Raw genomic sequence first — 24,209 nt, 5'->3', positions numbered from 1 at the left:
AAAACAAACCAACAAAATATAAGAATCATGATAGAATCTCACTTAGAGCCTCCACATTTTTTTAAAAAGTCTGTTTCTAGCAAAGGATTAAGAATGAAGGTATGGCTCCATTTACGATTGCACTGAAAACCATAAGATAGCTGGGAAGAGGTAACAGATCTGCACGTTGAAAACCATAGAACACTTATAAAAGAAATGGAAAAACATTCCATGCTCATGAATTGGAAGAAAAAATATTGTTAAAATGTCTATACTACTCAAAGCAATCTACACATTCAATGCAATCCCTATCAAAATAATACCAATGTTTTTCACAGAGCTAGAATAAACAATTCTAAAATTTGTATAGTCCTAAAAAAGAACCAGAATGCCAAAGTAATGTTGAAAAAAAAAACAAACAGAAAATAACAACAACAAAAGAAACAAAGCTGGAGGCATCACAATTCCAGACTTCAAGCTGTATTACAAAGGTATAATCATCAAGACAGTATGTGGCTAACAGAAAAACATACACATAGATCTGAGAACTCAGAAATGGACCCACAGATGTATGGCGAACTAATCGTTGACAAAGGAGGAAAAAATATCCAATGGAAAAAAGATAGTCTCTTCAACAAATGGTGTTGGAAGAACTGGACAGCAACATGCATAATGATGAAACTGTACCACTTTCTGACAGTATACACAAAAAATAAATTCAAAATTGGTGAAAGAGCTAAATGTAAGACCGGAAACCATCAAAATACTAGAGAAGAAAACAGGCAGCAACCTCTTTGACCTCAGCCAGAGCAACTTCTTACTAAACATGTCTCTGTAGGCAAGGGGGAAAAAAGCAAAAATGAACTATTGGGACCTCATCAAGATAAAAAGTTTCTTCACAGCAAAGGAAACGGTCAACAAAACTAAAAGGCAACTGATGGAATCGGAAAAGATATTTGCAAATGACATAAAGGGTTCGGATAAAGGGTTAATATCGAAAATCTTCAAAATCTCATCAACTCAACACCCAAAAACCAAAGAACCCAGTTAAGCAATGGGCAGAAGACATGAACAGACACTTGTACAAAGAAGACATCCAGATGGCTAACAGACATGAAAAAATGTTCAACATCACCCATCATCAGGGAACTACAAATCAAAACCACAATGAGATACCATCTCACACCTGTCAGAATGACTAAAATTAACTCAGGAAATGAGATGTTGGCAAGGATGCAATGAAAGGAGAACCCTTTTCCATTGTTGGTGGGAATGCAAACTGGTGCAGCCACTCTGGAAAACAATATGGAAGTTCTTCAAAAAGTTAAAAATAGAACTACCCTACAACCCAGAAATTGCATTACTATGTATTTATCCAAGGGATACAGAAATGCTGGTTTTAAGGGGCACATGCACCCTAGTGTTTATAGCAGTACTACTGACAACAGGCAAATTATGGGAAAAGCCCAACTGTCCATCTACTGATGAATGGATAAAGAAGATGTGGTATATATACAATGGAATACTATTTGGCAACCAAGAAGAATGAAATCTTGCCATTTGCAACAATGTGAATGGAACTAGAGTAAGTTATGCTAAGAGAAAAAAGAGAAAGACAAATATCATATGATTTCACTCATATTAGGAATTTAATAAATAAAACAGATGAACATAGGGGAAGGGAAGGATAATAAGATAAAAACAGAGGAAAGCAAACCATAAGGGACTCTTGAGTACAGAGAACAAACAGAGGGTTGCTGGGGTGGGGGGGGCGTTGTGGGTGGATGTGGATGGGCTAAATGAGTGGTGGGTATTAAGGAGTATTAAGGACACTTGTTGGGATGAGCCCTGGGTGTTATATGTAAGTGATGAATCACTAAATTCTACTCCTGAAACCAACACTACACTATAGGTTAACTAATTTGAATTTCAATTAAAAAAAAAAAGAATGAAAAAGGGCATACTGCTGCATGTTTTTACTTGGTAAAAGGTAAGCACCTTTAAAAATTTTAAATTATCAACACAGGTTGGTAGCAATTGTACCAGGAAAGCATTAATAAATGAGGACCTATGTAATTTCATTAGTCCAATATTCCAAGAGCAGGTAAACAACAAAATAGGAAACTTAAAAACTAAAAAAAAGTAGAAAAATGTGTACCGACACTTAGTTGAGTAAACGGAAAAAAAGCACTTAGCCCATATATGTTTACACGTCTCTGTGTTGGTACTGTTTCTAGAGTCATAAGATTTGCAGGTCCCTTTCTAAGGAGTATCTTCATTTTGGGGGCGGGNGACTAAGCCACCCAGGCGCCCCGGGGATAAAGATTTTTAACAGCTCATTATTTTCCACTCACAGTGAGTTAACCTGACCTTCACTATGATATGAACAACTGCTTAACAATCCGTTTCCAAACATTTAAATGCAACTGATGTTAAGTGAATATGACCCAGCAATAGCACTGCTAGGAATTTACCCAAGGGATACGGGAGTGCTGATGCACAGGGGCACATGTACTTCAATGTTCATAGCAGCACTTTCAACAGTAGCCAAATCATGGAAAAAGCCTAAATGTCTGTCAACTGAGGAGTTGGATCGAGAAGATGTGGTTTATATACACAATGGAATACTACATGGCAATGAGAAAGAAAGAAATCTTGCCATTTGTAGCAACGTGGATGGAACTAGAGGGTGTTATGCTAAGTGAAATAAGTCAGTCAGAGAAAGACAGGTACCATATGTTTTCACTCATATGCGGAAATGGAGAAACTTAACAGAGGACGATAGGGGAGGGAAGGGGAAAAAATAGTTAAGGAGAGCGAGGGAGACAAACCATAAGAGACTCTTAAAAACTGAGAACAAACTGAGGGTTGATGGGGGTGGGGGACAGGGGAAGGGGGGTGATGGGCATGGAGGAGGGCACTTGTGATAACACTGGGTGTTATATGGAAACCAACTTGAGCTATAATAAAAAAAATTTTTAAATCCATCTATTGCTTGGCATAGACAGTTACTCTGTGAACATTACCTTTCATTTGCTAAATACATTTTCCCTATTATCTCCAATTATTTAGAGCATCCCACACTGTAACAATTTGTCTTAGGACACTGGTGAGAGAGCAGTAGCTGAGCTGTGTTGATGGAAATGGAAGATCATAAAGTTTTGATAAACAGTCAGCAAACACCTTTAATTCCAGCGTCTATGATTTCATTTGGGTCTTGGATCTCACAATCATGCTTTTCTTAATCCCATTCCCATAGCTTAAATTTTTGGGTGTTTTTTCGTGAATACCTTAAACATGGATCATTATATCTTAAATCGAAGCAAACATTTTTTGATTTAATGAATTGAATACATGAATTCAATTTATTCAAGAGACAAATTTCAGCTGAAAGTAAAGAAAAGCTTCATTTCTTAAAAAAGCATTTCTGCATTTATGCTTTTTCAAAAATGGAGCCCACCAGCATCTCTTGAGATCACAGCAGCCTAGAAGAGGTGCATTAGAAATAAGTGAAGTCATGGTAAACACCCCCAAAGGTTGAAAAGTGTTTATCTTTCAAGTCTCTTATTTTGTAAGGAAACTTTTAAGTAATCATGTTACCCTAAAATATATTTCTGCCAATTTTTTCAACAAATAATTCAGTACAAAGATTTCAATATGCTGAGCAGAAAAAGGAAGGGTTATCTAAAAACAAATTGAGGGAGTGGTTAATGAGCTTTGTGTTACTATTATCGATTACTTAAAAAAAAGTGCTTGAGTCAGGCAAGCAGTATATATATGATGACAGGCACTTCTTACAAATAAAGGTATTATGTTATGGGAACCATATCTTCGGATCATTTTAGAATTCAAAGGCCCTAGGTAGTTTTGCCTCAGGTATCTCCTCACCTAATTTGAAATTCAAATGTATGAAATTTCCAAAGCTAAATATGACAAATTAGACACGGTCTGTGAAGTTACCATTTAATGAGCTATGAACCTAGACTTTCATCTCCCCAGGAATAATTTCTTTATTACTTTTGTATTTTATTGCAATAAAGAACCATTTGACCTTCAAGTATGATAATTAAGCTTCCAAAAATATTATAAATTCAGAGTGAAAATAGTTCTCTCTGTGTTCAGGAATATACTTATGATCAGTATAAAAGATTCCTTAATATTTAAAGACAGCTAAATTATCCACAGAACCAGCAACATTAGGAGGTGTTTTTCTCTTCCCTTCCCCCGCCCCATTTCCCATCTCAATTAGATTTGTGTCTCATAACAACTTATCATCTGTCATATTCTAAAATAAATGGCATAGGAGAAAAATGAAAATATATCTTTATAATCTACAAATGGGGAAACAGAGAACTCTTTCAGGTGAGATTTATTCTACTATGAGCTGTCAATAATGAGAAATGAAGTATAACATTTGTGACTCCTTGTCTTGCTTTGCTCATGCCCTGACCTTTTTTTTGGGGGGGGGGACAGATAGCGGATAACCATGTATTTCCCAAAACTTTGCCTATGATATGAATCAAAGTTTTAAATGAAAAATCAGAATACAAAACAATATACCATCTGAATTATTGGTGAAAGCTTTTTTTTAAACACTGTGTAATAATTTTTTAAAACCTCTTGGACCTTTGAGAACTTGAGGATATGAAGCTCACAGATGGGGCAGAGGAGGGGAAGTGTAGCTGAAAATTGACCTATAGCCTAAGCACATATGACTTTTAAATAAGCAGAACTAGAAAGGAAAATCATTAGGATTAGCAACATCATTAAATAATAATAACAATGACTACGACAATATTACTACTGCTATTACTACTATTATCGTTGCTGCTGCTGCTACTACTACTACTACTACCACTACTACTACTACTACGCAGCAGTCACCTTGTTGCTAATGTGAGCTGAACTTTGCTAGAGGTCTGCCAATATCTGCTCTCCTCCTTTATTTTGACTGAACTCTGACCCCAGTTAAAGGTACATTTCACACTGTGCCCTGAAGCTTCCTGTGGCAAAGGAATTAAGCTTTGCCCATAGGATTGAGCAGAAGTGACTTGGGTAGCTTTTGCGGCTGGGCTAAACTCTCTAAATTTAGGAGGAGGCAAGCTCCCCTGGCCCTTGACCCTTCCTACTGCTAGGACACAGTAAGTACTGGAGCAGCCAGCGTGGCTCCCGGATCCGGAAAGTATGTGTTGTACATCACACAGCCACTGCACCAGCCCCGGATCACCTACCTCCAGCCTGATTTATGATGTTATAAACACTTTTATAACTGTTAAAGCGGCATTCCCTCTGTATAACAATCCTAAAGATCAGAGTGGAAATGAGGGCTGCTCAGACTGTGAGTTCATCTGGGTAGAGACTCTATCTTGTGTATCTCTGCACTCTCTGCCTAGCACAACGTTGGGCATATAATTGCTCCAAAAATGTTAGTTTATTGGGTAGTGATAATACCACCAATACGTTAATTATTGGGCACTGATAACACTAGGAAGACACTGCTGTTAGAAAATTCTAACATTCTTTGTTCCCTCCTGTCTTGGTCATTTGTACCTCTGTTATCATCTTTACAGTGCCTTATGTTTCACTTCCCTTTATATGCCTAAGGATACACTGTACAGTTCGCCTTGTTCTAAAATAGACAAAGGCAGCTTGCCAGAAAGGGCAGACAATCAAACAAGGCAATAAAGGGGAAATCTCAAAGATGATGATTAATGAGGGGTCGGGGGGAAAAACTATATCCAGTTGAGATAAGCAAGATGCATGTTCTGACGTCTTGAGTTTGGTCCTGCTGTAAAAATTTGTGCTATAGAAGTTGAAGAGCTCATGACATGAAAAGCAAGCATATTGCTCAGGAGAAGAGGAGGTATTTCAGGCAGAGACTCGAGAGATTTCTCCTGTGGTTTCTTAGAAAGAGGACACTGAGCAATGTGATGAACATCATTTGAAATAACATCCATCCAATTATGTTTTACAGGGCTGCTCCTAACAAAGCCCATCAATGCAGAAGGAGAGGCTAATGCCTAAATATGATTATAAAAATGATTCTGGGGTGCAGGCTGACTGGCCATTAAAGAAACAATAGTCATTAGGCAATTTTTGGAAAGGTATACCAATTCTGTGTGGTTTTCTTTCCCTCAACTAATCATTGAGTGGCTACTAAATGCCAGGCACTGTGCCAGCTTCTGATGTATAAAAATGATCCAGTTTCTGCTGGATCAAGGGTTCACAGGACAGTAGAAAATACATGCAGAAGTTAACACCTGACAATGCAATACGGTGAACTAAATTTGATTACTAAGTAGTAGGTGGAATAGTGATATAAATAAAGATGATGGAGGAGGATGGACTTGAGCTGGATCTTTAGGACGGGGCAGCTTCATCTATGAGATGGAGAAGGTAATGATGAGGGGGTTCCAGGGAAAGGAACTGGCCATTTAAGCCACAGAGACAGGGGACGGGACGGCATGTTTGATGAAGCCAGTGCTTATTACAGCTGAGGTAGAGAGTTAGGTGTTAGGTGAGGGTGAAGGGTGGGTGAGAGCTGAGATGCAGAGATGAGGCTGAAGAGACAGGCAGGGTCAGATCTCAGATAGTCTTGAAAGCTAGGGTTAGTGGGGCAAATGGAGGCAGTTACAGGGTTGGAGGCTGGGAGTAAAAAAATATTAGGCTTATGTTTAAGAACATTTTGATAGGGGCATCTGGGTGGCTCAGTCGGTTAAGCGTCCTACTTCAGCTCAGGTCATGATCTTGCAGCCTGTGAGTTCAAGCCCCATGTCGGGTTATGTGCTGACAGCTCGGAGCCTGGAGGCTACTTCGAATTCTGTGTCTCCCACTCTCTCTCTCTCTCTGCCCCTCTTCTGCTCCATGCTGTTCCTCTCTCGTTCAGAAATAAAACATTAAAAAAAATTTTTTTCTAAAAAGAACATTTTGATAGATGTGTGGAAGGCCTGAACTACAGAAATAGATGGCTGTGAAAAGAAAAGGGTTGGGTTAAGAGATACTAAGAATAGTAAATAAATTGGTCCTAGACACACTGGATGTAGAGCTGGATGAAAGAAAGGAAGGAGGAAAGTAACGTTATTTTGGTCCCTGTTTGACTGGGTTGACTAAGTCACTAACCAGAACTGCAATCAAGGGGTCCAAATTTGGGGAAAAGTCAAATTTGGTTTAGAATATATTGAGTTTAAGGTACCTAAATGGCACCCAGATGTAAATGCCTTGTCACAGGAATGACAATTAACATTCATAGCGGATTTATGTGCCAGCCACTGTCCTATGCACATCCTCCGCATTGAATCCTCACAACCTTTCTATCTTCCTTCTGGGCATAGGACATTGTGTCAGGCTCTTGAGAACAGTAGGGCACACAGCACAATATGTGTTCATTAATATTAATGAATTCTAACTCTTAAAAACATGATTATGAAAATCTGTATTAATTATTACATTAAACAATTCAATCTTTGAATGTAAAAATAAGGTTGGATTAATAGGTTGCGTGAAGTAATGTTTTGCAAGCCAAAATAAAATTATAATTTAAGACCTGTTCACCACAGCTTTGTTTCCCTCCCCAAAGTGACTATATAGACCCAAACCTAGGCTTTTTGCCCTTCAAAATATGGGGGAATTCAGCAGATTATATAGCAGCTTGAGTACAAAGCGTACTTCTCTGGATCCAAAAGAACTCAATGTCAAATTCTTCTAAGGCATAAATCCTGGTGTTTTGACTTTGGACTAGATAAAGCTGTCAAGTGGGAATGTATGTAACCCTGAGAACTGAAAAGAGGGCTGTTTAAATCCAGGTTCAATCATCTTGGGATATACAGCACCAGTTCAAAACACCATTCTTTAGGAAATTAAAAAAGTCATCAGACCCACCTAGAGCCAATAGCAAGAAATTTTACTATGGCCCCATGAGTCAGCTCTTTGTCATTCCTTTTAATCTTATCTGTCCTCAGGATCACTTAGGAACACTTTTTGCCTGCCACAGCCCCAGGAAGGCTTCAGTTCCTCCCCCTGTAGGGTAGTTTGTGAGACCTTGAAGCAAGATTAAGGGTCCCAGGATGATTTTACCCAAGTCTCCCAACTCAGCTCTCTTCGTTTATAAATTGCAAAGGCAGGGATGTCAGGAACAGCGGCTGTAACTGCTACGCTGAAATGTAAGCTATAGAACAGCCATGGGGAAAGCAGATGTCTTTGAATAGAAAAAAAAATTTTAACACTGGGTAAATTCAAATGGAACACACCATTATTTTCCACTTTATCTACTAAAGTAGATATGGTAAATGACATTCTATTAGGTGATTCTGATTTGTTTAGTGTGAATTAATAAAGAATGTACATCTCAGGATATTAGGGAAACGTCTAGTAATGTAAGCTACTGAGGAAACAAGAATAGCCAAGGGAAGATTTTGGTACATCTGATGTAAAATTCACACAATATTTGGGTATACAAAGGTATTCTTTTTATCCAGCTTTACTGAGGTATAGTTGACACATAAAAATTGCCTATATTTAAGGTATACAACTTGATGTTTTGATATATGTATACATTGTGAGATAATCACCACTATCAAGCTAATTACCACATCCATCACCTCACTTTAAAAGGTATTTTTAACATGCTGAAAAATGTCTCCATAGGTTAAATGCCTCATTCACGTTATGGACTTGCTTACTGAACCTTTTATCTCTTTCCATCTCACAGTTTAAATAAACTTTCAACCATCCTTATTACAGAAAATTTAAAAATTCCAGAGTCTGGAATCTGAATGAAATAAATACTCTGTGCACCACCATGGTCCCACAGCCCTTAGAGAATACAGCCACATTTTCTACGACGCTCTCTGTCCTGAGAATGACGGACCGCAGAACAACTGCTGAGCATGGCAGAAAGCGGCCAAGGTTTTTGGCTCCAACTATAAACCTGACCTCTTTCCCCTGACAGAAAACATTTGCCTTTGGTTATACCCTCTTCCATCAACTCCACAACAGAGGATTCCAGCATGGTTTATAAATGGCATGCACCCTTTGGGGGCACTACAGGGCATGACTGCTGTCGGCCGTTAGGCCTGCCATCTGGCCTTGCTAAATAATCAATGTGTGTGTTTGAAGGGGGTATGCCAAGAAGCTCACAGGCCAGTGAATATACACACACCATTATTCTCCCTGCCCGGCCTCCACCAGGATTCGTGCGCACTGCTGGAACGGCGGCAGCCAGGCTGCTATGCCCGCATCAGCTTCACACTTGCCACCTCGGGCTTATGAGGGCTTCAGAAAGTGTGTATTGTCTCCTATGTGTTCAGGGAATGAAGGCAATGGTGAGGATTCTTCCTTATCGAAGTTGTGGTTCTTGAGGGTTTTTAAATGTTTACTTTTAGTATATGTGCTGCTGAAGCGAGCACTTTAATGTTTTTTTATAAATGTTTTTTTTAAATGTTTGTTTATTTATTTATTTGAGAGACAGAGAGAGAACATATGTGTGCCTGTGCAGGGGAGGGGCAGAGAAAGAGGGAGAGAGAGAGAGAATCCTAAGCAGGCTGTCAGTGAGGAGCCCAGCATGGGGCTCGTTCTCATGAACCATAAGATCATGATCTGAATTGAAATCTAGAGCCAGATTTAACCATCTGAGACCTAGGTGCCCCTAATGTTTACTCTTTATTTATTTTTTAATTTTTAAAATTAAAAAAAAAATTTACTGTTTATTTAGTTTTGGGAGAGAGACAGAGCATGAGTGGTGGAGGGGCAGAGAGAAAAGAGAGACACGGAATCTGAAGCAGGCTCCAGGCTCTTCGCTGTCAGCACAGAGCCCTATCAGGGGCTCAAACTCACGAACCGTGATATCATGGCCAGAGCCAAAGTCAGATGCTTAACCAAGGCATCCCTAATGTTTACTTTTTAAAATTTAAGAACCTACTTTGTATAATGAAACCAACACTGGGCTGTGATCCTAAAGATGTTGGATTCCAGTCCTGCCATTTATGAGTACTATATATTTTGTCAAGTTAATTTTCTTGGCTTTGTTGCTAATCTATAGATAAGGAACCTACAGTCCCAGGATCAGAGCATAAATTCACATATCTCCTTATAGTCAGTCTATATATTAAAAAAAACTTTTTAATGTTTATTCTTGAGAGAGACAGAGTGTGAGCAGGGGAGGGGCAAAGAGAGAGAGGGAGACACAGAATCCAAGGCAGGCTCCAGGCTCTGAGCTGTCAGCACAGACCCCGGACACAGAGCTCAAACTCATGAACTGCTGAGATCATGACCTGAGCCAAAGTCGGACGCTTAACCTACTGAGCCACCCAGGCACCCTAGTCAGTCTATATATTAACCACACTCATATTAACATTTTCAGCAAGACTCCTTATATGTGATTCTGAGGGATATGACTTAGGTCTGCAAACCTTTCTATATTGCTCAATAGTAATTCCTATAAAATACTGACTTCCCCTAGTTCCTTTTAGGTTTTCAGTCTATTCTGAAACTACTCTGATCACCTGTAACAGTAGTCTACTACCATATTTGTCTTTAAAATCACTTTGTGTCATTTTAACAATCTCCCAGATAGTCACATGGCTAACGTCCTTTCCTCCTTCTTGCTCTTGCTCTTGATGTCACCTTCTTGGTGAAAACCACCTGACTTAGCTGCCGCCTTATTTAAAACTGCAATCTGCCTTTTCTTCTTCCACCCCAACCATGTAGTCCTGCCCTGCCCCATTTTTAGTTTTTGGTTTTTGCTGTAGCAATTACCATCTCCTAACATGTATCACACTTGATTATTTATTATGTCTCAAAATTATTGTTTCTCTCCTCTCCACTATAATATAGGTTCCAGTAGAGCAAGGATCTTTGCTCTGTTCACTGATGGATACCAATCAAGGATACCAAGATTTAGCCCAGAACAGTGCAGGACCCATGGTAGGCATTCAACAATCCTTGCTGAGTACCAAATGTTAAATGAATTCACTTCTTTATTGTCTACTGCAGGTGAATGAACCTAAGCACCTTCCACTTTAAAAGCAACTGGGAGTCGGAGCACCTGGGTGGCTCAGTTGGTTAAGGGTCCGACTTTGGCTCAGGTCATGATCTCACGGTTTGTGGGTTCGAGCCCTGCGTTGGGCTCTGTGCTGACAGCCAGCTCAGAGCCTGGAGCCTGATTCGGATTCTGTATCTCCCTCTCTTTCTGATCCTCCCCTGCTCATGCTGTCTCTCTTCCTCTCTCAGAAATAAAACATTAAAAAAATTTTTTAAATAAATAAAAGCAACTGGGAGTATACAACCTAGCACCTCCCACCCCAACCCCAAACTAGAAATAGAAAGCCCTGGTTCCTCAACAGGACTGCAACATGTCAGCAGAACTCAGCTAGATGTTAGAGGTGTGTTTATAATTACTTAACGCCTTAGAATTCAAAGTGAAAACCTAAAATCTCTGAACCTAGTATATGTCCCAAGAGCACTGAGGAGACCCATTAGTGTTTAGATGAAAATCTATGAATAATTTTACAATTTCTTAAAATAGTGATTCATACATTTTTCAAACCTAGGTCAGTGTAAAGGACATTCCTCTGTGACATTGCTTTGTGTTGTAGCCAGGCTGCCTCACGGTGTTCCATAGCACAAGGTCAGGGTTAAAGAAGATTTTTCAGAAAGGCCAGTGATTTTTCAACTGCAAAATGTTTAAGGTGATTCTTCAGCAAACATTTATAGAGTATCTGCTTTTATTTTATTTTCTTTTGAATAAAGTTTATTTATTTTATTTTGAGAGAGAAAGAGAAAGAGTGGCAGAGAGAGGGATAGAGAGAATCCCAAGCAAGGTCCCACTGTCAGCGCAGAGCCTAACATGGGGCTCAATCTCATGAACTGTGAGATCATGACCTGAGCCGAAATCAGGAGTCATGCTTAACTGACTGAGTCACCCAGGCACCCCTAGAGTGTCTACTTTTATGCTAGGCATTGTTAGCTGTTCAGAAAACCAAAAAAGTAAGTCATGGTTCTTGCCCTCAGGAAGCTTTCAGTTGGTGGACATGAGTAGTTAAATAAATAATTATGATACAACAGAGAGCAATCATGTTAGAACAGTCAAGTCCTCACAAAAGAAGAGGCATGGGAGTTGTAATTTGGAATTTTCCTGCAGTTCTTAGAAGTGATTTCTTTCACTTGCCTCATTAGAATTGTTCCTCCTTTTTGTTAAGTTTAACTCTTATTATTTATTATTTAGGCACAGAGGGAAACTTGTGTTATTTCTTTATAATACAAATGATATAAGTTCACTGTAAAAAAATTAGAAACTACAGATAAGTATAAAGAAAAAAATTAAACATCCATAATCTCACCACACCGATCTACTTTCTCAGGCTTTTTATTTCACACTGGCTGACCTGAATTGAATAAACCTTTGCTCCAGAAAGATCCCTCCTCTTTATCATTAACTGAGCCTGTACTTTGTATCTGGGCTCTGAGAATAAGGTTACACAGAGCCTGGATCCAGACCGACTTCTCTATGATTCCAAGGTCCTCATCAAGTCTACACCCAACAGTAAATGACTGTCCACTGGCACTCTCTCCTTAGCCTTAAGAAAGGGAAAGCGGCCCCTGGCGTCCAGGAGCTGAACTGACACTCGGCTGAGCCTTGCTGTTCTCCGGAAGAACAGAAATGACTTCACAGAACATCAGCTGTGAACACAGTCACTCTGGGATCATGATGGTCAGGACAGACACCGACCACTTTGTCATCATACCTGAATGCAGACACAACCAGAAAGAACATTGTCCAACACACAGTACACAAAGCATCCTGTTCTCCTGGAATAGTGGTGGCGGTGCTGTCTCTTTACCAATTCTAGCTTAACCTCACTCTTGTCTACCTTCTCTGTAGATTAGGATTTATTGAGATCCCTAATCAGAAGGACTGGTTATGGCCTCCAATACAGAGTAAAGCCCCACTTATACAAACCCTCGCCCAAATCATGAAATATAGCTCCAAATTTCATAGTAATTCCTTTTGTAACACCCTCTTATTGAGATGTCCCCTGGTTCTATGGCATGACTTCTCCATACTGGAACGAGCACTAAACCCAGCCTGTCAGCTACAGGGGTGCTCCTGGTGGTCTTTGGCTCCAAGGCACTGGATGCCTATAAATGTGTTCTGGTGATATCAGTGGCGGGGGGGGGGGGGGAATAGAGAAAAAGAGAGTGTGTCCCCACCCTTTCCTTCTGTCTGCTTTCCTCTCTGGCTGCCCTATCTCTCTCCTTCCCTTTAATCCTAGATTTTTTCCCAAAGCCTCAACTTGAAACACTGCCTAACATTTACTTCTCAACTCACAATAATCTTCCTTCCCTTGAATGTCTGTCTCCAAAGTCTGGGCAAGAGCTTTCCACACTACAAGGCAGCTTCGAGTGGTCTAGCCTCTCCTGAAACCATCCTCATTTATAGCCAAATCACTAATAACGTTCTAACTGCAAAATCTTCAAGGCTTTTCTCCTACTTCATCCTCTCCATTCTCTTGGAAGCCTTTTTTGTCCCTGTTGAACACCTCTATCATGTTGAAATGTCTCCCTTGGGTTTCCCAGTCTCCCAAGCTTGCCTTTTCTGCAGAATTCCCTCTTCCTGCTCCTGAGCCGTCACTAGTCTTCCTCCCTTCTCCCAAGGATCTCCCTGGATGAGCACATTCCCTCCTCAGTACCAATATGCTGATGTTTCTCAAATCTGCCTCTCTTCACAGCAGGCTCCTGGAGAGCCCTGCAGGATGGAAAAGCAATTCCCTCAGAGACAACGTGCTGAAAATCAGATTACTACGTTCTCTTCCAAACACTTGACATTTCTTCATTTCTTCTCTCAGTCCCTGCTGTCAGCAGCCACTCAGTCACCCAGGCCAGAAACCACAGAATTACCCTGGATCCTCTTCCCACTGTCACTCCCTACATTGATCACATCTTCTCTGAAGTCTCTCTACCATAACTCCTTCTTTCTCCAGACCCAGTTTTTATTTAGCTCTTGCCAGGGTGATACTACTACTGCTCAGCCATCTCCCATTCCTAACCTCTGCAACCCGTTCCACCCCATCTCCCATTTTCTTTCAAAAACACAGATTGTTCATGTCACTGTCCTGCTTCTCACTGCCTACAGAACAATGTTTAAACTCCAGAGCAAACAGAGGGCTCCACTTACCTCCTAGGCTCATGGCTCGGCTGTAATGACCTACCGGGTAGCTTCCTTTTGCGCACATCTATCTGACTTGATGGATTCAACTGTTCATTCATTCATTCATTCATTCAATAAACATTTACTGGGTGCATACTATGCACCAGACACTGTGTGAAGCTTCAGCAATTCGGTAACAGAAAGTACAGTCCCTGTCCTCAAGAAGCTTGTATCTAATGGCAGACAAGGTACCTGTGATGATGTTCTTATTGTAATGTACAATAAATGGCAGTCCAGTTACATGAGTGCATGCTGAAGTAAGTGCTTTATTAGAAAGGCAGTGTAGGGGCACCTGGGTGGCTCAATCAGTTAAGCGTCAGACTTTGGCTCAGGTCATGATCTCATGGTTCGTGGGTTCGAACCCCGCATCGGGCTCTGTGCTGACAGCTAGCTCAGAGACTGGAGCCTGCTTCCGATTCTGTGTCTCCCTTTCTCTCTCTGACCCTCCCCTGCTCACGCTGCCTCTCTCTGTCTCTCTGTCTCTCTGTCTCTCTGTCTCTCTCTCACTCTCTCAGAAATAAATTTTAAGAAAACATAAAAAAAAAAGGAAAGGCAGTGTAATACGATGGTTATCATCATGTGCTCCTGGCCAAACTGCCCAAGTTCCAGTCCCAGCTCAGCCAATTCCTAGCTGTGTGACCTTAAGCCAGTTGTTCTCATTGTGTCTTTGTTCCATCATCTTTAAAGTGGAGGTAGTAATAGCTCCTTCTTCAGACAGCGCTGCAAGGATTAAATGAAGTCCTGTTTGTAGAAGTCCTGTTTGTAGAGTGGAGTCTGGCACATAACAGTGCTGACAGGGTTTCCATTTGTATTATTATTGTGCCTTGAGAAGTATGTCCAGCGATTATGTCATCATGTACAAGAGTCACTAAGACCAGCCTAAGGGAGATCAGAGCTGTTTTTTCAGGAGGAGGCAATACCTAAGCAGGGTCTGACAGCTTGAGTTAGCCAGACAAGACATAAAAGGGTAGTCCAGTCCAAGAAAAAGGGAGGGCGGGCACAGAGTGTAAATAAGGATGATGGAGTGAGGTGCGTTCTGGAATCTTAAGGTAGAAATGAGAGGATGACAAGAAATGAGGTGGGAGAGGCAAACTGAGGCCACGTGCCTCATAAGGGATTTCCCTTGAGTGCTGTGGTAAGAAGTAGAGATTTTTAAATTGAAGATAAACTATTGCCTCCAACTGAGATATTGAAGGGTTTTAAGCAGGGACGTGATAGAATCATGTTTCCATTTTAGGAAGCTCGTTATAGCAGCCCTTCTTAGGGTGCTGGGAAAGTGGGAGCAGGGAGTCCCAAGAGGAGGATATGAAGCAAATCCCAGAGATGATGGGCCTGATCCAAGGTCTGTTCGTGGAAATGGGAAGGAGATACATGGAATTCCTCTTCTTTTTATTTAAATTGCAGTTAACTCTCCAGGACTTGCTCCCTGGGGAGCCTTTTCTAAGGTCTCCAGGCAAACTTAGCTGCTCTGGAGAACAGGGAATGGGTCTTTCTTCCTTTTACAGCCATATTTAGCGCTGTGAGTTAAGACAGGGTCTTGTAGGTGTTAGTTACATGTTTGCAGAATAAAATGCTTTAACAAATGTCTTTTAAGGAAAAGGATCAAGATGACAGACTACCTAAGGGATCACTAGCATGTTTTCTGATCCTTTTCCTTTTTCAATATGCTTAGCCGCCAATATAATTCTTAAAATAATAGCTGTCCAGAAGCTCCACAAAGCAAAATTTGCTTTGTTTAAATTGTTTAACTTAATTAAAACCAAAAAACCTACTAAGTACGTTGTAATTGAAAGGTACTAAGCTTTGGTGATAATGATTGTCATTTATTTCTCTTTTATAAGCACATTAAATATTCTCCATCCAATGTATAGTAAATTATAAAATGTTAAATTTATGTTGTTTTATTTAAGGAGATAATTAATGTTTTAATTAAAAGTAGATTGGTCCAAAATAGATATAGGGTTTATAGCACCAATTATTTTCCTTATAATTCCTGACAGCAAGAAGTTATCACTCTTGTTAGTATTCTTTCCACCCTATCTTGGATGGGTTGATATGATTTCAATTGATTAGGTGCTGTTGAAAAGCTTAATGTTTTCCTTTGGTCCAGGGCTGAATAGCATTTTTAATAACATCTACATCTACCATTGTGTAAATCATATTAGTGTACAATCTGACTGAATAAGGCTTTTTTTTAACCCACTAGTGGAGAATTTTTCCCAGTGGTTTTTCCTTTTCATTTTAAATGAACTCAATTCCAGCAATTCAATTACAATAGAAGAGACTAAAAAAATCCAATGCTTAGAAGAGATCAACTTTTAGACAATGGTAAATGTTAATAAAATTAGACATATCTTTTTATGACACAATGCATTTTTTGGAACATTAATGTTCACTGTTATATGGTGTTCTGTATCTTCAATATTGTGATCATTTTCAGTCTGAAAAAAGATTTACATTGTGATAGAGTTCTTGAGCCTACTACAAAGCCTATCACACTTTTGCATTCACAAAAGTCACAATAAAAAATGTTTTCAACCCAAGAACACTGATAATATATTTGAAACTATAATTAGAATGGGGTTTTCTGATTTTAAGTTACATACGTAAACAATCAGAAGTTTGCCAGCAATAATCAAGTGTCACGTTACTTAGATAAAGCCATATTGATGATTTATATATTATTACAACTGATAAATGGTATTTTCTTAGGCCTTTCAAAAACCAATATAAATTTTCCCATTTCTTTCCTAAACCCATGAGACTCTCTTTAGCAGAAATATAATTAGTAGAAATTTCCTTTAAATTCAAAAATATAATTCTTAAGTTGACAAATTTCCCCAAAATACAACTGCATAAATAAAAATTGATACTATGCCTATGATGAAAATGGCACAACATTTACAAAGACTGGCTTTAAATATATTCACGGTCAAATGCTTAAATCAAGAAATATATGTATGGCTAAGGAAAACTTGCATTTAATCTATCAGCAGTTTTTGAATGACTGTCAGATGCCAGGTTCTGGGGAACTAAAGAGCTCTAAAGACATAGTTCCTATGTTTGAGAAGCCTTCTCTCAAAGGATCTATTTCTTTTCAAAGGAAAATTCTATGTGAAGTGGTAAATGTTACAGTGAGGACACAAACGAAGTCAGGTTGGACCTCAAGAAGTAGAGTTAACAAATGCGTGTGGGGGCATGGCTCCTGTCTTCATCTTTTTACTGTGTGTGTGTGCACGCACATTTGCGTGCATGTGTATATGTAAATGTACATATGTGTTTCTGTGAGTCTGTTATGGGTGAGACTCAGGATGTATATGAGGCACTCACAAAGTCAAAATCATTTAATGTGACTATTTAAAGTCCACTTAATGTATCTAAATTGATACAGTATCTATCCACAAGGCTGAAATTAATTGTGCACACAGCTGAAACAAGAATATAGATACAGCACACAGATCATGTCTAAAAGCAATTAAGTAGAAACATTTTCAACAAAGTTGACAAGAAATTGAAATGGTAAATTAAACAGACAGGTTTTTTGTAGAATTCTAAAATCATTAAGATTTATATTTCCAAGACAACTAGGTAGGTAGGAAATGTAATTAGGTAGGAAAAAATAGGAAACAAAGATAAATTTTCTCTTAGTTTGTTCTCCTCATGCTTAGTATTTTCAGAGGCCTATAGATCTTTGTTGATAATTACTAGATACATAATTCTTAGGGATACAAAGGGATCAATAATTCCATTTTTAAAGCTTCATGATCAAGTCACAGTGATGAAATACTTAGTACATAGGACACAGGGCATACCATGAGTAATTTTGACACAACTAACATAGAGGAGGAGTCTGAGATGCTTCTTACCTCCTTGTTCACACAACTGCTGGGCTAAAGCATCTTTGAAAATAATCTGGCCCCTGTGTGTCGCCGTAGCCCTGAAAATGAATAGGAAAAGTTAATCTAAATCTTGTAAGAAGTTTGGTGATAACTTAACGTATTTTTTAAACTTTTTGAAAAACCTCATTTTTAAATGCTATTGTACAGATATGATTTTTTAAAAAATGAGTGCATTTGAACAGTGATATAGATGAAGAAGAGTCAAGGCTTACACCAAGGCCCCTGGATTGAGAATTACCTTCTGGTTTAGGGGCTCCTGGGTGGCTCAGTTGGTTAAGCGTCTGATTTATGCTCAGGTCATGATCTCATGGTTTGTGAGCTTGAGCCCCATGTCAGGCTCCGAGCTGTCAGCACAGAGCCTGAAGCTGGTTTAGGATTCTAGATCTCCCTCTCTGTCTGCCCCTCCCCCGCCTGGCACTCTGTCTCCCCCCCCAAAAATTTTTTTTAATTAAAAAAAAAAAGAATTATCTTCCGGATTTACTTTGTAAAGATATTGTAACATTGAAGGCTTATTCTGAAAACTGCAGATGTGAGCAAATTCTGGATAGAAGAAAAGGTATGCAAAGGATGCTTACTAAAATTTCTTCCTCAGGAGACTGGTATAAAATGTTTTGTGAAGCAATAATGATATTAGCACCAGAGAAAGATACTCCTAATGTACTTTCTTTTCAGAAATCAATACTCATCATAACACACAGAGAGTTTAGACAGAGAATTACATTTTTTATTTTTCATTTTATTTTTTAATTTTTTTAATGTTTATTTACTTTTGAGAAAGAAAGACAGACAAAGCATGAGCAGTGTAGGAGCAGAGAGAGAGGGAGACACAGAATCCAAAGCAGGCTCCAGGCTCTGAGCTGTCAGCACAGAGCCTGACGCGGGGCTCAAACTCATGAACTCTGAGATCATGACCTGAGCCAAAGTTGGATGCTTAACCCACTGAGCCACCCAGGTGCCCTAGGAATTACATTTTTTAGAATTATTTTTTTAAAGGGATATTCAGAGATTTTGTAATTATAAAATCTGTCATAATAAAATACATCTTTTCTCCCTACTGGCTCTAATTCACCATTTGAAGTAGATGTGCATCTTTTCCTGCTTCTAATCAGAGCTGTGCACATGTATTGGTAAAAAAAACAACATCCCTGTAGCAGATGTGTTATTCAGTGGCTAAAATAGGAACTGTCTTATTAAAGGAAGAATTATTTATGCTTTATATTTGTAGTATTTTTCCTTAAAAAGAACTTCTCTGGCACAAAATGTATTGTTTGAACAAATTTAAAACAGAAAATCATGTCTCTTCAAGGAAATTGATTTTAGAAAATAAGCCATACAAAAATCTTTTTAGTAACTAAAAAAATATATTAACATTAAATCTCAACTTTCATTCTACCAAAACCACCCTAGAACAAAAAATAATTTGATTCAGCCATCATTTCCTGAATATGGATTATGTAAGAGGCACTGTGTGAGGTCACCAGAGGGCAAAGTTTGGCCTCTGCATTTTGCCTCCATTTGTGTACCTCTCAGTCAACATCTTGTCCTTTGTGGGGTCCATGGGATCTTATGGCTCCCAACATTTCCCACTCTGGTCTCTATGTGAATGTACCTTCCTCCTCCATGCTGCAGACCTTTCTCATTTCTATTCCCTGTTGAATTGTTACTATCACCTAGTGTCAGCTCCCGGGACCCAACTCTCCACAAGTAATCTAACAAACTAAGCCATGCCAAAGTGTTAATGGGCGATGCTGCTCCAAGCCAACAAATTTCAGCAGTGAAACAGAAAAAATATCACATATACACAATGGCACAATCGTGAGAGCTTTGAATGGTAGGAAGGAAACAGAATTGGAAAGAAAAATTACTGGGTCACCTTCATCTCACACTATATATGAGGTTTATAAGGTAATTAGCCTTGTTGTCACATATTAGTCATTATCAGCACNACATACCTATATGTACATATAAACACACATATATGCAAACATATGTGTTGTTATTATTTTTTTGTATTATTACTATTAATATAACACCTATTAAGGAAATCTACCCTTTGCTAGGCACTGTTGTAAGGGCTCTAAATAAATTAACTCAATTAATCTTGACAACTCTACAAGGTAGATACTATTATTCCCATTTTCCTAGGACACAGAATTATATGATTTGCCTAATGTCATACAACTGGTGATAAAGCCAGGATTTAAATTCAGGCAGTCTAAGTGTAGGGACCTTGCTTTTTCTTTCTTTTTTTGTTTTATTTTTCAGAGAGAGAGAGTGGTGTAGGGACAGAGAGAGAGGGGACACAGAATCTGAAGCAGGTTGAAGAGAGCCTGACGCGGTGCTTGAGTTAATGAACTGTGAGATCGTGATCTGAGCCAAAGATGCATGCTCAACCAGCTGAGCCACCCAGGTGCCCTAGGTCCTTGCTTTTAACCGTTACATCAAATTGTCATTGATCTGATTCAAAGATCTGAAGGTAGCTTTCATTCTCTTTTCAAAGGGAAAGCCTACTTTATGGGCTTGATCTTTAAATTCATGTGTCCTATGGCTTGTATTGCTACTCCAACCCTTCAGTCCATAGCCAAGCCCTTTTATTTAACCTCCTTTTGAACAAGCTTCTTTTCTGTTTCAGTTGGAAACTTAGCCACTTGGACAGCAATTCCATGGGGGTTGCCTTTAAAAGTAGCAAATCCTGCCATGTGCAACAACGTGCCCAACCCTATCTAGGTGTATGGTTAATCATTTTACAGACCTGCATATTCACATTGTATCCTGGGGAGAGGAAAGAACAGAACCCAGGTGAGCAGCAAGAACACAAGTTCCATTGCTTTATACCATGAGATGTTTGTTCTACACTCCCAGGGTGTGGCCAAAATAAAAAATGGCAAGCCCACTTTGAATATATTTAGAACTATGAAATAATTCATGGTGGTTTACCTATAGAATTGTAGCACTTATTTCAAATCTATGGATATATATATATTTACATAAAGACAAAAAACATAAATATACAACATATCTAAATATAATATACGAATATAAATTTACATATTTAAACATAAAAATATATTTACATACATTACATATATTCAAGAGTCGCTAAAAGCACAGAATTGAAAGACTCAAAAACTGTCCTCCAATTTTTAATCCACATTATATTTTTCTTATAAAAATAAACAGCTATGATAGGTGGTGACAGGCCTTATTCATTCTCAAGAATTATTTTAGCATGATATATAGTTTTCTTTTGGGGACACATCTGTCAGATTTGTGGTGCTAATAACTATGTTGGCACTACTTCCACTTAATTCTCCCTAAGTAGCAGAAATTTTTCTGGAGAGGTAAGAAAAATCCTCATTGTTCACTGTTTTGAGTAACAGACCAAATTTCTTAAACAAGTTTCTAGTAAGTACTTATCTTAGGAGATGCAGATATTTCTAGAGCAAGTTTGCCAACAAGAATCCCTATTAAGTAATTTTAAAATTCCTTTGGGTTGTTATGATCTACAATTTAAAAGCTCTATAGATTCTACCAAATGAAGAAAGTTCATTATGATCACCATATTCAGAGCTTGAAATAGCCATTGTTATGAATTTAAAAGAACATGAAGATTCTGATTTTAACTGAACTCCTGGAGCAGCTGCCTGCCCCAGCCATTTAAGAATTAGTGTATATCCAGGTGAGGCACGATGCTGAAGCTCAGTGTCTGGAATTGGAAAGACTAGCATTATTTGTTATTTTATTTTAAAATGAGAGGAGAGGTATGGAGGGAAAGGGGCAGAGAGAGAGAGAGAGAGAGAGAGAGAGAGAGAGAAACCCAAGCAGCCCAAGCAGGTTCCATGCTTACCACGGAGCCTAACACAGGGCTAGATTCCAAACCTTGGGCCCACAACTGAAGCCAAAATCAAGAGTTGGATGCTCAACTGCCACTCAGGTGCTCCAGAAAGATCAACATTTAAAAAGTAGTGACCTGTTACTTATGAGCTATCTGAATTTGCACAACTTCTTTGATCACTCTAGGCTTCAGGTTCCCTACATGAAGAAAGGGTTAATAGTAGAAGATCTTAACATTCACTCCTCAGGTATAGTTTCTCTACCTAAATAAATTTCAAGCTTCTCGAATAGTAGGAATAGTTAATTAAAAAGAAATTATGCCCCATCAGGCACAGGTCAAAATTACTTCAACATCTGAGAGAATCAAAATTATACTTTCCAGTTCACAATTCACTTCCAATGTGCAATATTGCCATCCAGTTTCCAAAAAAGGAATAGAATGGGGTTTTAATATAGTTGCTACAATGCCTACCCAAGCGTATTTTTGTAATTTCATGAATCAATTTGCTTACAAATTGCTTAAAGAATCATTTTTAAAGGTAAGGCAGTGTGCTTGACTTCCAGTAGTGGGTTACTTTTCCTACCATTCTCTCTCACTTTACCAGTGAGGTCTAGTATGTTACTGTGTGCTGTCCATTCACAGTTGGAAGGCTTTTCGTTAATCAACGATCTGATGTTAACTGACCACCAGGAAATTTTACTAAATATGTGGGACATGGGAAAGGAGAGGGGTGGTCTGAATTTGGTAAATTTGATAGTCAAAGGAATCAGTTCACTTGCAAAGATTCTTGTCCCCTTTTCATCACCCAATTACTGCACTTGCTAATTAGGTTATGGACACAGCTTGACCCTTATTGAAACAAGAAAAAAACAACCAAATTCTTTAAAACATATAAAAAAGAGTAATGAATAATTTTGGGGAGATATTTTTTTATATTAAACTCTCAAACTGTGCCAAGGCCATTGCAAAATGGTAAAAGTTTGTGTACCTTTTCATAATGTTTTTGCTTTTCAAAGTTTTACTGTTCTCAATTTATAATTACCTTTTATTCCTAAACCATACCATTCTTTCCTCTGTCAAATGTATAAATATTTCCTCAAACAAGTTTTAGCATTAATATTCACTATCTAGTAACCACAAAGTCCATGTATTCTTAAAGACCATCAAATATATGGCTCAATCCTGCTTTCTGATCAAGGTAAAATTTTCATGAGTAAGACAAAGAACATATAAATAAGTCATTCAAATGGGGCCGATAAATCGTTGGTTAATAGTAACTTAACTTCCTTTCAGGTGATTCAGGAAAGCTAACTACTAAAATTGACATATAGAGTTTTACTCAAAATAAAACTAACTAGGTCTGTGACTTTGGGAGGTAACTTAATACTTAAACCGTCAGGTTAATTTCCTGATTTGCTTTAAAAAAAAAGAGAGAGAGAGAGAGTGATATATGATCTTCTAAGCTCCCTGGAGCTCTACAGTCCTATGACCCCATGATTCAAAGTGAGCACATATGAGCATATATACACACATGGATGAAGACATGCTGGATGCAGTCTGCACTGACAGGACTGATTCCCAAAATTGTGTAGCACTTCCCAAAATGGTAGCAGTGGTGCACTACAGCAGGCTTGTGCCAGCTCACAAGAACTTCCTTTTTAATTAGTTACATTTTTCTTTTCATGTGTAATTTAATGGATTCTGTATGTAGATAATATATAACTCTAGGACAGCTATATCCTCTAATGCATGTAAAGTACAAACTTTATCCCAGTCATTCAAGTCAAAAAAGTGAGTCTGAGATTTACTTCCTCATTCACTAGCAAATGTTGTCAATTTTATTTACTAACTCTCAAATGTACCCTTCCTCTCCATCTCCGCAGCCACAGTTTTAATTCAGGATTCAATAATTTGTCATCTGATAAACTGCAATACTCTCTTGATTGGAATCCCCCTCCAGATTGACCCCCATGCCAATCCAACTTCCACAGTGTCAATTTTCTTGCTAAAATTGCTTGATATCCTTCTGTGGCTCTCTATGACTTAAAGGATTCTGTCAAATTCCTTAGAATAGTCTAAAAGGTTCTTCAAGATCTGGTCCCTGCTTACTTGTCCAGCCTCATCTCCCACCATACCCTGTAAGTAAGCCATAGATAGAGTGCTTCTCACAAGTTCCAGAAGGCATGACTTCTCTCATAGCCCAAGAATTGTCATATTCTATCCCCTGTGCATGGAAGGCTCTTGCCAAAACCCTTATTCATCCTCTAAATGTATTCAAGAATCTCTGGTCCTT

The 24,209-nt window shown here is 38.7% G+C and overlaps 1 protein-coding gene across 2 annotated transcripts in view; it reads right to left on the bottom strand.

Moving 5' to 3' along the window:
- The window catches only part of RELN (reelin), a 527,959-nt gene that overhangs the window by 286,278 nt on the left and 217,472 nt on the right, over nt 1-24,209 (bottom strand). For both annotated transcript variants that reach the window (XM_077746923.1, XM_077746922.1), the window contains exon 4: nt 18,049-18,119. In XM_077746923.1, coding sequence (XP_077603049.1) covers nt 18,049-18,119 — 71 coding nt within the window. The remainder of the gene's footprint in view (nt 1-18,048; nt 18,120-24,209) is intronic.

The sequence above is a fragment of the Crocuta crocuta genome, unplaced genomic scaffold (assembly GCF_008692635.1).
Source record: "Crocuta crocuta isolate KB4526 unplaced genomic scaffold, BGI_CrCroc_1.0 scaffold396, whole genome shotgun sequence".
In the NCBI taxonomy this organism is placed as follows: Eukaryota; Metazoa; Chordata; class Mammalia; order Carnivora; family Hyaenidae; genus Crocuta; species Crocuta crocuta.
Note: the sequence above shows the minus strand (reverse complement) of the source record. Positions and strands in the feature narration are given on the sequence as shown.